General features: G+C 38.1%; 1 protein-coding gene across 17 annotated transcripts in view; it reads right to left on the bottom strand.

Annotated features, from left to right (window-relative positions):
• The window catches only part of kiaa1109 (KIAA1109 ortholog), a 106,571-nt gene that overhangs the window by 20,133 nt on the left and 71,438 nt on the right, over positions 1–15,000 (bottom strand). For 6 of the 17 annotated variants that reach the window (XM_077570417.1, XM_077570690.1, XM_077570951.1 and 3 more), the window contains 17 exons: positions 14,146–14,344; positions 13,973–14,032; positions 13,634–13,860; positions 12,413–12,589; positions 11,837–11,967; positions 11,072–11,195; positions 10,829–10,941; positions 9,411–9,501; positions 8,833–8,880; positions 6,259–6,527; positions 5,892–6,107; positions 5,591–5,771; positions 5,329–5,509; positions 4,914–5,075; positions 3,873–4,012; positions 3,572–3,767; positions 3,124–3,324 (listed from right to left, as the gene is read on the bottom strand). In XM_077570417.1, the coding sequence (XP_077426543.1) occupies positions 3,124–3,324; positions 3,572–3,767; positions 3,873–4,012; positions 4,914–5,075; positions 5,329–5,509; positions 5,591–5,771; positions 5,892–6,107; positions 6,259–6,527; positions 8,833–8,880; positions 9,411–9,501; positions 10,829–10,941; positions 11,072–11,195; positions 11,837–11,967; positions 12,413–12,589; positions 13,634–13,860; positions 13,973–14,032; positions 14,146–14,344 (2,716 nt within the window). The remainder of the gene's footprint in view (positions 1–3,123; positions 3,325–3,571; positions 3,768–3,872; positions 4,013–4,913; positions 5,076–5,328; positions 5,510–5,590; positions 5,772–5,891; positions 6,108–6,258; positions 6,528–8,832; positions 8,881–9,410; positions 9,502–10,828; positions 10,942–11,071; positions 11,196–11,836; positions 11,968–12,412; positions 12,590–13,633; positions 13,861–13,972; positions 14,033–14,145; positions 14,345–15,000) is intronic. The other 11 variants (XM_077571339.1, XM_077571189.1, XM_077571032.1 and 8 more) reach the window with 7 other exon arrangements.

The following is a 15,000-nucleotide window of genomic DNA, read 5'->3' on the forward strand; positions in this document are numbered from 1 at the left end:
TTCAGAATATAAATCCCCGAAATAGGCCATATTATACAACAACAAAAAAAAACAACCTACAACAACATTAATTTCAACTGCTACACGGATAATACTCCGCTAATATGCATTACACCTCATCCTTTCCACAAAGATATAAAGAAAACCAGATCATGAAATTCCATTAACTTTCTCAAACTAACAGTAAAGAAACCGAACTTGTTAGCACCCAATCGACCGCCTGTTAAATCAATAGTTTCCCTCTCACCCTTAGGTTAATAGTCAGTGTGCCATTCTTGATAGCAATTTCATTCCAGTCACACATTAATTAAATCACACAATCAGTCTAGTTTCACCTCTGCTTGTCCATTGCTCTTACTAAACAATGCTGTTATCCTTATTGATAATCATCATGATTAAAAACACCTCACTTGTTTAATGGGAAAAATATATGTATACAGTATATATTTATTTAAAAAAAAACTGCAATTGGTCTAATACTGTGCCACTCACATAATCTCAAAATCCCCTCACATCAGTCATCTCACTCCTGCCCTACAGCTAAGAGCTGCAAATTACACATCACATGTAAAGATCCTGCTCACATTCAACACCATCAATAACCTTGCCTCAGTACATTTCACCAACCTCTTCTGTATAAACACACCAACTCGTTCTCCCAGGTCTTCCTCAGTAATCCAATTTATCCTACCCCCTCCCCTACCTGTCTGATCACCACGAGGCCGTAAGCCTTCTGCCGCTCACCCCCACGCCTTTGGAACCCTCTTCTTCATCTCATTAGAAATTTGGATTCCTATCTTTCTTTCTAATTAAAGCAATATTGAAAAGATACCCTTACAATTTGATAAAAGACTGATTATAACCAATTCATCCATTATCTAGTGCCTCTTAAGGGAAATTAAATTTGCACTCTGCTGTACATATATTTTGTGCTACACACCTCATCTACACACCCAAATAACACACACGTATGCACACTAGGAGAAATGGTGCAACACTATTTGCTGCACCTTTTTGAAGTGGAGGGACACTAGCCAGGAAGCAGACTAGCATCTCTCCAACAGCTTGTTGACATTTTTTGCATTTTATCGGCAGCAGGACTTATAACGTGGTCCTCTGGTTCCAAAGTCTAAATCCTTAAAGATTAACTACTGCCACCCCAAACAGACTATTCTGGTTCTTGTATTAAGTACTACTTTGTAGGGATAGATCGATTATCGAACAGGCCGACAATCTGCGCCGATATTCAGTATTTTGATGAAGATCGGAATCGGCCTTTTTAAAATTTTGACAGACTATAATAAATCAATTTAAAACTGGGTTAACTTCAGAGAACTATTACAGTTGTGCTTAAAAGTTAACACCTTATGATGAGAAAAAGGCTTACTGCCCATAAATCTCAAAATACTATGGCAATTGTTTTGATACTTGGTGGATGTGACAATCAAGTGGTACTTTGAACTTTATTTTCAGAGGCTAAAGTTGACATGAGTAGAGATGTGCATATGGACTTTGGTAACGATTCATAGCATTTTTGTGTCAACAAAGTGACGTTTAGCTTTTGTACATTTACAGTAGTGTTTATAAGTTTACAAACTGTACCCCCTGGGCATGTAAACGTTCAAGCACAAGTACATTTACATTTTCAGTTGACTTTACAACACCTGCTGCTGACCAAGGGAACGCTTCACACCCTTTTTTGTTTAAAATCAAAACTGAGAAAATTAAAATGAACATTTCAGATATTTTGAAATTTTGGAAAAGTTTATTTGCTGTAGAAATCAATACAGAGCTATTTACAGTATAATCATTACTTTCCCTGAATAAGAGCCCAAGTATTTTATGATGCACATATCATCTGTATTACCATAGTGATTTTGAGTGAGTTGCTATGGATGGGCGAGTACCGATACCAGACATATTTCACAGTATCGGTACGGTTATAAATACTGGTATCGGCCGCCGCTCTTATGGCCGTGTTTTGGTCAGGAACTAAAGATCTAAATGGTTATTTAGCATTTATTGACTGCCACAGGTACCTCGAGTATGAAAAATCCGAAGGCTTTTTCCTGCCTCCAATACTCGTTTATTTAAGGCTTTAGCATAGCAGACGTACGGGCTACTTTTATTTAACACTTACGTCACCAACGCATGGGAAGGAAGACGAAGCGGATATTGCTTATTTGATTCAATCAGCAAGAACGAAAGAATTAAAGACAAATCGAAGGGGCGACGACGACGAAAGGGAACAAGGAAAATATCTTATTTTGTTGTTGCGTAGTTTAAATTATTCTTTATCCAAGCAAAAATATATTTTATTCGAGTACTTGAGTTATCGATAGAATTTTCAGTCAAGTATTCAAATATTAAAAAACTCGATAGTTGTAGTCCAACTGTATTCCTCAAAGGGAAGTTGTAGAACCACATATTTTGATTGGGATTTTTTTTTTTTATCCCTGGCCACTGGATTATTTGTTTCATTTTATTTATCTATTCTTTTTTAATTCGTTTTTTTGTGTGCTCTATGCAAAATGACTTATGAGCAAATTTTAAAAATATAATTGCCATTGATTTCAAGCAATTAAGGAAATTTGCCATAATTGGGGTATATAGGTCTTTGAAAAAATCTGTCATTATTTGGGAAACTTTATGTTTCATAAGTACTAATGGTATCGGCACTTGCTATCGGTGAGTACTTAAGATTTGAGTATCGTATCGGTCTCAAAAAAAGTGGTATCAAACTTGAAACGGGTATCTGGTGACACTTTCTTTGAGTTCTGGCAGGCATTGCAAATGTTCGCACGACTGATGCGTAAACAAGCAAGAAAATAGTACAAAAAGAGCAGCAATGAGTAAACAGGAATCTCCAATAACATAAGTGCCACTCTACACACTGTGTGAATGAATGAGAGACTCACTTCCATTAGCACTTCTGCGCTGGTCTCAACTTTCTGTCAAATAGTATATAAAATCTCCCGCAGCTTTGCTGGATTTTTTACTCTTCAGTTTATAGTTTTAAATGTTAAATTGTTCTTTTAATCCTTTAATGTAACCCAAGATAAAATGTATTATTACTATGATGATTATTATTATTATCATCATCGTCATCATCATAATGATTACCTAATGGGCTGGGGCCCGGGGGCAGGCCCGTAACAGCAGATTTCTGTTTTCCGGCGCCATAGGGGTGGAATACATAGAGTGAGAAGTCAGACATGCAGGCAGTGAAGCTGAGACCCGAGGAGTTACTTGGGCCCCCAGTGAGGTCTGATTGGCTACTGCTGTGGCGGCTTCTGCCCAGAGGGCTCCCCAGTAATGGAGAAGCTAGAGGAAGGAAGAGAGCAGACATAATTAAGATATTTTATATTGTCGCCATCACTAATGGGGAAAATGAACAGACACAGTGGTGCTTTAACTTGTGAATTCAATTTGTTTGTAATTGAATTTTTCCCAGTGAAATGCCATTAATCTGTTGTAGTCCTCCAAAAAACACATTTTTTGTTGTTGCATGTTTTTGATAAATAAAAAGGTACCACTGTACTCAAAATGGAATATGATTAGATTCTCAGACCTTTGCTGGGAGGTAGTTTTGGAATGTGCTGCCCAGGTGGAGTGGATGAGGGTGGGTGTGACCCATCATTGGGATGAGCACCAGTTGGGATCTCTAATTCACCGCGGTTAGAGGAGAAGACCAGGTCCAGTGATGGCAGTTTGAGCATACATTCAACTCTGGACATGGGCAGGCAGCTGAAGCGGATCTGAGAGGGCTAAAAACACAAACGTCGCATATGAAATAGGATATTTATACCTGGATTTAGATTTTAAATTGTAATAAATAAAAATCTAATCAAACTCTGCGAGTTGGCTTGTACCTGAACTCTGACATAGACAACCACATCCACAGGAAAAGAAGAATATGCAGACGCCGAAGAAGAAACCATGGAGGTGGTCGATTCCTCCAGTGGTTCCACTGTTTCAAACTGACCGATGTCTTCTTCCTGGGCAGCCACAGCTGAAACGACAGCACACGTGACAGCAAAGATAAAGAAGCCAATATGTCCAATATGGACGGTAATGAGAGTGCAGTGGCAATTGAATTACTGTTAATTTCGTTAATGAAAACTAAGCAAAAATATTTTCGTCAACAACACACTAAACTAGAATAAAAACCTTCATTAATAAACAATAACTGGGACTAAATCAGTTAGCATTTTTGTAGACTAATGATGACGAGACGAAAATGTATTTCACTTAATTAAAAACTGGACTAAAATCTATGAACATTTTAGTTCATGAACCAAGACGAGACGAATATTATATGATTTTGTAAAATCCTGTTTCTGCTAATCTGTCATGTGACACATAGTGACACACACCCTTTCAAATTTGCAGCTAGCAAGTGCAACATGTTTAAATACACGGGACAGACAGGAGCTGGATTCACGATGAAAGGTTAAAAAAAAAAAACGTTAATTATAGTTATAACATAAGATTAATCCAACGGCTATAACATTCCCACAATAATGATAATCGGACCGCTATCTAATGCTGGCTAAGTTACTAACTCATAGCATGGAGCCATAGTAGCTACTGTAATTGTGTGTGAAGTTGTTTTTAATCAAAAAAAGATGAGAGAAAAATTTATGTGAACTAGTTTTAGATCCGAAAGGTTCAACATTATCTGCTGACAAAAAAATATACCAGTGTAAAATTGTGTTTTCTTGGACTAAAATAATGACTAGACTTATAGTCAACTAAAAATTGACTAAATTAAAACGGGATGAGGTTGACTAACTATGTTGAAAATTAACAAGCGTGATTGAAACTGGACTAAAACTGAAACAAAATTTTAAAATGGCGGATAAAACTAACACTAAATCGAATAAGTGTGGAATCACATAAGGGAAACCAACCTGAATAACTTCGTTCCACTGGAGTGATAGGAATGGTTTCCAGTGCTTTCTCTAAGAAATCAAGAAGACAAGGGCTGATGACCATTTCCTCCGGCAGAGTCTGGAGGGCCACCCAGGCATACAGCTTGGCCATTTTCACCCCTCCGCTGCCTTTACCTTTGGCTACAGACACACATTGTAGTTATATCAATTAAAAGTCAGTTCCGTGTATTTAAAGAAGAGAGGTCAACATAACGGAAGTTGCATCTTTCGATCAATATGTATGAGCCCATTTGATCAAAGGAGAGTGATGGACTTATGCCGGGAATTGAATAATTGCATGAAGTTCGTTGTAGCAGAGTGCCCGGCATTCAAGTAACCGAGGCTATGGATGGCGGTAGGGCATGCAATTAAGAATGAAGGGAACGCTCAGTACCTGATGGAATAGGTGGGAGCGGGGGAGGTAGGAGCGAGTTAGTCTGGCTTTGGACAGCATTGGGAGGACCATTATCTTTCATACCATACAGCTTTGACTCTTTGGAGAGTGTGCGAGGGAGCGAAGATCCACGAGAGGCGTTAGGGGATTCAGTCTTCAGGGTCTTGGAGTTATAGTGCAACTGAAATGAGGGATGAATTATTCACAATGTCAAATCTATTACAAACAGAATACATTTTGAATTGCTGAGGGACAATCTGACCTTTACATCCACTCCTGGAATGTAGAAAACTGTGGTCTCAAGGTCATTCGATTTGGTCTGCAGCGAAGAGGGACATTTCTTTCCAGCGAGAAGATGGGCAGTGGATGTGTATGTGGGCTGCAATTTCTTTTTCTTTGGAGGTGACTCTTGGTCTAGACTCCTGAGGCTGCGATCACAGCTCCTATGAAACCCACAGAGAGAAGAGGCTGTTCATGTGATGTTATTTTACTTGAATCATAAAAAAAAAAGTAGTTTTTTTCTGAGGAGAAAAAGAAATCATGCAAGATGATTTTCATGGCACCTCCTGAATGATATTTCTTCATGCTCAGGTTGCTGAGTACTCTGGTGAAGAACACACTTCCCGCTGTCTATTTCCACCCGAACATCCAGTTCAAAGTCGATGTTTCTTTCAGTTGTTGCGCCGCCGAAGCTCCGATTGGCTGGCGTGCTCGGCCAACGCTCGCTGAACAACTGACTCACAGCAGAAAAGCCTGATGACTTCCTGTGAGAAGCTTGGCTAAAGAGAAAGAGCAAAGAAACGGTTCAAAGATTGCTGGAATTAAAATAAGATCCAAATTCTAAATCATTATGCAATTACTGCCATTGGAAAACAAGATGGTTAACAATATGTCAAATAAGGACTAGTAAAAAGGAAGGGAAAAACGTACAAAGGCCTTCGATAGTTCAGGGGTCTCTCGCGCTCAAACTCATCCTCCTTTTCTGAGTCTTCAGAGGAAGACGAGGAGAGGTCATCTCGCTGCACGTCATCGTGCTGGAAGGGAATTGTGGGTGAGAGAACGGCAGGAGTGCAAGGAGCACTGAAAACTGAGCTCTGGTCTCCCATTATGGATGAAGAATGAAGATGGTGCTGATCATGAGGATGGGATGGCTCATCAATAGTGACTGACAACAGGTCCATCTCCGACTCCTCAGGAAACTTCACAGAAGATCACAAAGTCAGACTCAGTTGGAGACAGTTTATGTTGCCACAAAGTGGACGAATTAGCTTAACTGCTCTGATGATGTAGTTGATGTCACAACTAGGAAGTGATACAAGGATTTAGGGTTGGGTATCCACAAGTCATTGATTTTGCCAATTAAGATTATGCTCATTTATTCAAAATTGTAGCTGACTGTCGAAAGAATAGTACAACATGACTTTCATTTAATGGACTCGTAGCAAAAACAGGAATCAATGTGAATAATCAAAATCCAAAATTGAAAATGAAAACTGAAACCCAACCCTACAAGAAATTCACACCACAAAGGAGATAGAGTTCTGTTTTTATTTTGTATTTATTTATTTTTAATGTAGTCAATTTATTATGGGCTCGAGTTCATAACACGGCCATGCAACTTCTAAGCAATTTCAAGCTGTCACATTATGGTGTATTGTAAACGGCAAGGAATTATTTTGAAGCCAAGTTTGTGGGTTTCCCAAGATACTCTATCTATGATTTGGCTAAAACAAAACACATTAGATAATAATGATGCTGCACATTGTCTGCTAATCACTTATTTTCATACACTTTGACTATAATTAAAAAAATTGGGCTGCTGGGAAATGAAAATAAATACTTTAACTGATTTAAACTCAAAATTGTGTAAATACGTTTTTTAATACTTTGTCCTTCACTCCCAAAAGCACACAGTAGGCTTTGATGCAGCTTCTGACATGAAGAGGTGGCTTAAAGCAATGGTAGTTTTTACAAAAAAATGGCCAGTAGGTGGCAGCAGAGTATAAGAGATCAGCCAGGGCCATGTTGCAACGAGCTCTTTTTGACAGTGTTGTCAACCAGGAATGTGAATATCAATGAAACTTAGCTATATTCTAATGCTAATTGCTGCAAAACGGAAACAGATACAAATATACTTTTTTTCCTGATGAAAGAAGAGACTATTTTTTCTTTAGGTCGGTTCCATGTTTTTATAGCATCGAACACAATATTCTGTGGGCCTTGCGAAATCTGTCAAAATCCAGAAAATAGCCGGGAGCGAAGTGGTTGCTTCAGCGAAAATGGCTGGGAGTGAATGAGTTAAGGAGTATATTTTTGGAGAAATTGAAAATTTTAACCACCCGGTCTAGTTTTGTCCCCATCTCCAAACTAGCTCTTGCAACTTGCGGACTCTTTAGTCCTAAATGACACCCAAAAACAGAACACTATCATCCTGTAACTGTTCTCAGAAGTCATGCACTTTCTGCAGAAAGCAACGGCAGAGAGTGTGAGAAAGATAGAGATGGTATGACACCCCAACTGGAGAAGAGGCGAAACAATGGAAAGAAGCAAACAATAGCAAACATGATTTCAATAAATGCATTACGTAGTGTGAAAGCACCACAAGCAACAGCCCTAGCAATATTATGACCAAATTACTGATGAGATCAACTGTCAGTGTCTGAACATGCTAGATGTAGATGCTAAAATTGGACCAACTTTTAACTATAATTTGTTTGGACTATCAAGAAAATATACAGCTGCAAAGCACAACACAGAAGGTCAATATCTCAATAGCTTTAAAGAATAATGTCAACGAGACATCGGCGCCTTTGTTCCAGGTGATCACACTTTCCTGTTTTAATGTGATGCTGTGGCATCTATAATTTTTGTTATGCTGTCTCTGCATTAACATTTTTGGCTGTGACAAGTGAATGGTAGGAGTAGCAGTGGTTCATGTGCTGACCATGCAGAATTATTGTCAGAAATCAGCCATTCATTAGTTTGTAGCAACGCCTGTTAGGATCTTTAAAGAGTTCCAAGACAGGATGAAAGTATTTTGGCTTCATAAAACCTTGTGAGGAATAAGCAGTTCGAAAAATGGACGGATGGATTAAATGTACATTTGAGCTTGCCTCCTTTAATTTCTGCCTTTTTAAGAGTTTATCCACGTAACAACGTGGACAAATTGCTATCCTGCACACTGACTGCAGAGCTGGGATTATAATTTGATTCATGAATAAATAAAAATAAACAGATCTTTGTATGCTGCATGAATAAATCAAAACTAGCATGATGGCAAGTTATGCAAATCCATCAACACTGTTGTTCAAACATAACAATGTTTCTTTTTTCTTAAGTCCATCCTGATTGCTGAAGCCTGTATTTCATCACTGTGTTTGGATTTTAAAAATCCTAACAGCATCAAGAAGGTAATCACAGAGGAAAAGAGGAAAGCAAAGTATTTTATTATTCAGTGAGGCTTTCGTATTATTAATTGTAAAAATGCATTTTTGAAAAGTATACCTTGAATATATCTCCTGGACTGACAGGTGCAATTGCAGACTCCAAAGCCTGATTATTTATATTAAATTGAACAAAAAAGTTAAAAAAATAAAATACAATAAAACAGCTCATCCAAAATGTCTAAGAAATAATGTTCTCTTGTGTAGGCTCACAGTACAACCATTAGTAATTAAATTAAGTAAATTTCATGTAGTACTCACATAAACATGGAAATGAAGAATGACATGAGTAATGGGCATGCCTCAATGTAATTTCATCTTTTACGCTAGCTCAATGCTGTTAATGCCTCGTACAGACGGCTGAACGATGACACTTGCAGTTTACACAAAATAGCCAACAATAATAATTCTGCTTTGAACCAGTTGCGTACAATGTTAGACTTTCCTGTTTGGCTGTTACATATTGAAACATTGAATGAATATCAACGGACAACTTCAATGCACCACCCAATAGATTTCCTTAGAAAGAGCAACACTATGTTTTCACATTTTAAATCATCCATAACTTTAAAATCAAAAGATATCTGACAAACCTACAGAATACTAAAAGTGTGGAGTATGGACATAAGGTGATGTTACCGTATCCTGGATGTTGAAAGTGACCCGCGGTCCAGGAGAGGATGCATCCACACGCACATCAGGGAAGTCATCCACATCTCCTAATCTGGAACTGTAAAAAACAACGCAGCAAAAAAGAAAGAAAAAAAAGGTGAGTACACAGTATCATACGTATATGCAAATATTCATGTGTTTATATATGTCTTTTATTAATATATGTCTTTTCTAGGGGTATCAGGCGATTAATTTTTTTTAATCCTAATTATTGCATGACTTCAATACTTAACTCGTGATTAATCGCAAATTTTACAGCTGTTCTAAATGAACATAAAAAAAAAAAAAGATTCCCTGAGTTTTCATACTTTTGTTATAATAAAAGTGAAAAAAAATGTTAAACTAATAGAAATCTTTTGCATCTTTTAGTCATTGATACAGTAATTTCATAATAATTCATACAATTGAGTTAGAAGATGTACCGTACTTTAAAAAAAAACAAATGGGATATTGATTTGTGCTGAGGTCATTTTTCTGCCACTAGATGGCATAATTGCATTTGTAACACGATGACAGCTGTGCATTTTTCTTTTCATATTAAAGGCTGTCTAATCAAACTTGTGAAATTGTGCACATTTTTAAAATTGTAAAGTACAACTTGACCCCAGTCTTCACAAATAAATACATTATTATTCAATTATTACTGCTAAATTTTGACGTGGACGTGTCTGCTGAGTTCCAAATGGAATTCCCCCAGTACAGGCTTTCCAAGTAAAGGGCGGTCATTAATCACGCGTACATTTTTTTTAGTGGCATTAAAGGAACTTTACATTAACTCAAAATTAATTCACTAGTTTTGACACCCCTAGTCTTTTCACAATACATTAATTTACACATGCAAAAACGGGCACAAACGCTGATCTCCTAAGAGTCAAAAAGGCAATAATGTCATGCAGTTTGTTTTGTATGTTCTGGGAGAAGTATATGCAAATAGATGAATTTAGCACACACAATCTGATTTGTTATACATCCAGGTGCAAACATCCAACTTTTTTCATCTTAGGCAGCTGGCTTTCTCTATTTAAATAATTGTACTGTACATTTATATACAAATTTTTCTTGCCATATTTCTGTTCATATTTTAAGTACTAATTACACACTCTGACGCTTACTACCATCAGCGATAACTGTCGGCATGTGAAGCCCTTTGAGACTCTTGTGTGATTAAGGGCTATATAAATAAACTTGACTTAACCATTATATGTCTCCATATTTTTTAAGAAATTACTGGTCAACTTTTCCCTCATGGACGAAAAAAAATCCTAATCAATTAAAACGCACAATTAACACAATTCTTCCAAGTCAGAAATGTATACATGGGTTGCTCATGCCCATCCCGAATATTTTCCATAATTTGATTCAAGATTTCTCTTGCTTTTCATTACCTCTGTCTGTCCATTCTTTTTAGAGGTGGTCGACCTGCTGCTGCGGAGATGCTTTTGGAACGGTTGTAGCTTGGTTTGTAGCCTAGACCCCACTTATCCTTTAGAGAGGCCGCCTTGAGGGAGGAAAAAATAAAGTTAGAAAAAAGCTCTCTAAATGTACAAATGAGATCCACACAATGTCATTCTTGAGAAAGTGAATTTTTCATCAGTGAAGTAAGAAGTGAGTGATAGATGAGAACTCACCCGCATACTGGAGCGCCGCAGCTTCTTTCTGACATCTCTCCTGATGTCATTGACAGCCACAGACTCTAGCTGTTGATAAATCTGAATCTCCTGGTTGATAGTGCCCTCACTCGCTCCCAATTTCCTATGGATGCATACATTTCACAAAGTTAAAACTTTTAGAAGGGCATCTCTTACATCTATAGTTTGTTTTGGTTGAATTGCTAACTAAGTTTACAGCACATAATTCATTTCATCATATTAATAAACACAATACATTTTGAGCCCTCTATTTCATGAGTATAATATTTGTATCCCCCATTAAAACCCTGACGTATATGATCTGACACATGCATTGCACGGAATATCCATAAGAGGGCAGTATCGCCCATCTGATGGCTTTGCCAGCAACCTTGCAAGATCACCCTAATTGTAAAAGGAGAGACACCTATACTTGTTAACAGTCGGAAATGTACTTTCTGATTTTTGGAAATACTAATATGTTTGATATGTCAGTTTATTATAATATTTTTGACAGTTTTAAAATATATGAATTTGAAGCACTGTGAGCGAATGTATCAAATATGATGCAAATCAAAAGTCAAATGGAAGTTGATTTCACCCCCAAAAAATATTTATTTATTTTTTTGTTGAAAAGGACCAATAAATACTGTATTTACATAGGATCAGAATTTTTTTCTCATGCATTTCATGGTTCGGGCTTTATAGGGTTCAGCATTCAACTTAATTCTCAAATGTGTCTCGTGTCTGATATAGGACGCCTACTTGAGGTCATCGATGACTTTGGCCTGTTCGTTCAGCTCTCTGATGTCCACCACCCTCTTGGTAAACTTTCGGACACGCGCGTCAGCCGCCTGGTTTCCCATGACCATCTGCCTTCTGGGGTCAACTGCCTCCTGGTGGGAGAATGGAACGCTTAGATCGATCGTGGTAGCAACTCAAACAGCAAAAAGGCCTTTTTCAAGTCCAGTTTGTGCCCAAAATCTGATTTAATATGCGATGGTGTGTTATTAGTCTTGTAACAATTCAATCAGGGTTGAGTGTATTTTGTTGTATATAATAAAGTAGCCACCACCATCACCACTCACTTTTAAGTGAAAGAGGGGGAAAGTAAAGAATCTTTACCATGATTGCCATAACCATGTATTTAATTTCACCCAGAAGTAAACCGAAATAGTGGATATTAGTAAGTGCAAATACTAAGCAATACTACTTTGAAGCATGCTAAACTACATTGCTCAGCATTTTTTGAATGCCCAATTACGTGGCAGAAAGGTTGGCCATTTCGGAAACACTTCTGTTAGCCCAAAGATGAGTTGAAGACATTTGCCAGCTACATACGCAGGCCCAGGAGAGAGGTCTTTGGGCCCGGGCACTGTCCGCTCCAAGGCGGGGAGAGGGACAGTTTAAGTAATCCGCTGGCACAGATACACTCTGGGGTCTGGGACTGAGGCCCAGGATGTGGTTTACCAGACGTTTCTTTAAAGTCAGCCGTGGGCTGAACTGGCTCCCTGGACTCTGCAGGGACACGGCAGGAACAAATGGATGGATAGAAAGAAGATTTGCTAAAGAAGCTCTGTTTGAGTTAAGTATGGTTAGCTTTCAACAAATTTAGGAACATTTGGGAACAGTACTGGATATTTTTCTCTGTACTGTATGGCAGCACCATACATTCACAGTAAGTTATTTATTTTTTGATGTTCAAACCATAAAATCTACAGTAAGAATGATGTCCTTGGACAATGGGTGAACGTTTTGAGCATAATGGACTACCAAAGTCAAATTTTTGCTTAATCAAAACTGACTGTTGCTCCCAGGTCAAAATCTGTTGGCTGAATTTGCCATGAAATAATACGCAGTGTTACATAATGAGCGTTGCATAAAAAGTAAAGTACTGTATTTTTACACACAAGAGGAGACCAGTGTCGAACCGGCCATTTCACTATGAGCGCATATGTAAAAACATTGAACGTGCAAACTTATAGCGATAACTGTGAAAGCATATATTTACATTGATGTAAGGTATTAAAGAAAACAACCAGTTTTATTTAAGGATAGACCGATTATTGGCTGGGCCGATTATTGGCTGGGCCGATTATCGGTGCCGATATTTGGCATTTTGACAAATATCGGCATCGGTCTTTTTACGAATCTGAAGACCGATAAAGCTGGTACCTCACTGAGCAGTGAATGCTTGCGAACGTAGCGGTTTTCATCAGGATTTGTAAGTATGTATATTTGTATAGTATATTTGTATGTTTACAGACAGTTTTTACTTGTCGTAAACACATTACAAACATAGTCAGACAGATTTATTTATTTATTTATTTTTACAAAAATGTTTGTGCATGCCTTTTAGGCAAGACAAGTTTGTCCCATACAGTATTTCCTTTTTTCCCACAGAGGAGTAGCTATTTATCTCTTGCCATATTGTGATATTATGGCTGTCAAAATACTGATAGATATAATAGCCTACATTGAGCTATTAGATTGGGTAGGCTTAGCAGTGGGAATGAAAGAGTGACCTTTGCAGGGAATCACACAAAGCAAATATTGACTAACCATGTGGATGGTGGGTGACATGGTGCCACCTTCATCTTCATCTGAAAGGTCCACCATGTTGACAGAGTTGAGGTCGGTGATGTCTTCTACGTCTTCCTCTCCCGTCATTGATGTCAGCGTATTACCCAGGGCATTGAGGCGCTTGCCAATGTTGGGGTCCATGTGAACGTCAATGCCACACATTTTCCAAAGCACATTCAGCGTCCAGGTGCCAGCGCTGCTGCTCTCTAATTTGTTGAAAAGGAAAGAAAAGCCAATTCGGAAAGTTCTGTTCAGTCTTAGTCTTATTCTTATTGAGGATTCTGGTGTATGATCCATATTTTATTGACTGCAACTTGCCAGCAGATGGTTGCCCTGTGGTCCTAGAACACACTTCGTATGTGCCGTCAGGGACGATACCTGAGTATTCATCACAAACAAACGCATATGCAGGTAAATATTTCAGAGAAGCATAGGAGAAATTACTAGACAGTCGAGATTCTGAGCTATAGGAAATCAATGTTACCACTTACAAGCATTCATGACCAAATCGCTTCGGATCTCAGGCTTCCAGTCATCCCAAGAGGTCTCAAAGCCCTCTGCGAAGCGGATGCAGAAATTCTTAAAGTGGCCTTTGCTAACCAAGGACTCGGAAGAGCAGGCAGTGATCAGCGTACTCTCAATAGTCAAGACCAGAGCAGAGCTGGTGTCGAAGTCTATGCTGTGGTTTGCCTGGCAATGGCCCAAACAGAGAGAACTGTGTTACTTGGCACTTGAAATTACAAGGAGAAAAAATACTTTACGTTTATACTTTACTTCCACATGTTGGGCGAAAGAGTAGGCAGGTAACACTTCACTCAGCTTTGTATCAGTACCTTTGACTTAACTATCTTCAAAAGCTACAGTGGAATGTTACCAAGAGTTTTGGGAGGGGGTGGGGGGTTGTTAAATTTTGGAAAATCCTCTTCCCGCACTACCTGAATTCCTGAATATGGATATGATGGTAATATCAGTCTCGTCCTTTTGCTCTTTATAGGCAATAAATAAATAAAAATCATGGGGGGGTTGGGGGACCAATTAATTGCAGGAATTCAGATAGTTTAGCGTCCAACATGCAGTTGATAGAAGTCACAATTCAAATCAAAATGATTGGACTGAAAAATCGAATCATTTAAATACATTCTTAATTTGCATATACCCTTTTTATTTAAATAAATTAAAGACCCATACAGAGAACCATTCAAACACCACCACCGCTATTAGTTAAGACAGCTTTCTGTATTTTCCAAATTTCGATCTGCCAGCATTTTTATTTGATGAATTTTAACTAGAGAACAGCACTGCAAAGAACTGTAATTGGAAAAAAAACTTCAACAGTTTGTTGATCA

This window comes from Vanacampus margaritifer, chromosome 1 (genome assembly GCF_051991255.1).
Source record: "Vanacampus margaritifer isolate UIUO_Vmar chromosome 1, RoL_Vmar_1.0, whole genome shotgun sequence".
NCBI classification, from domain to species: Eukaryota; Metazoa; Chordata; class Actinopteri; order Syngnathiformes; family Syngnathidae; genus Vanacampus; species Vanacampus margaritifer.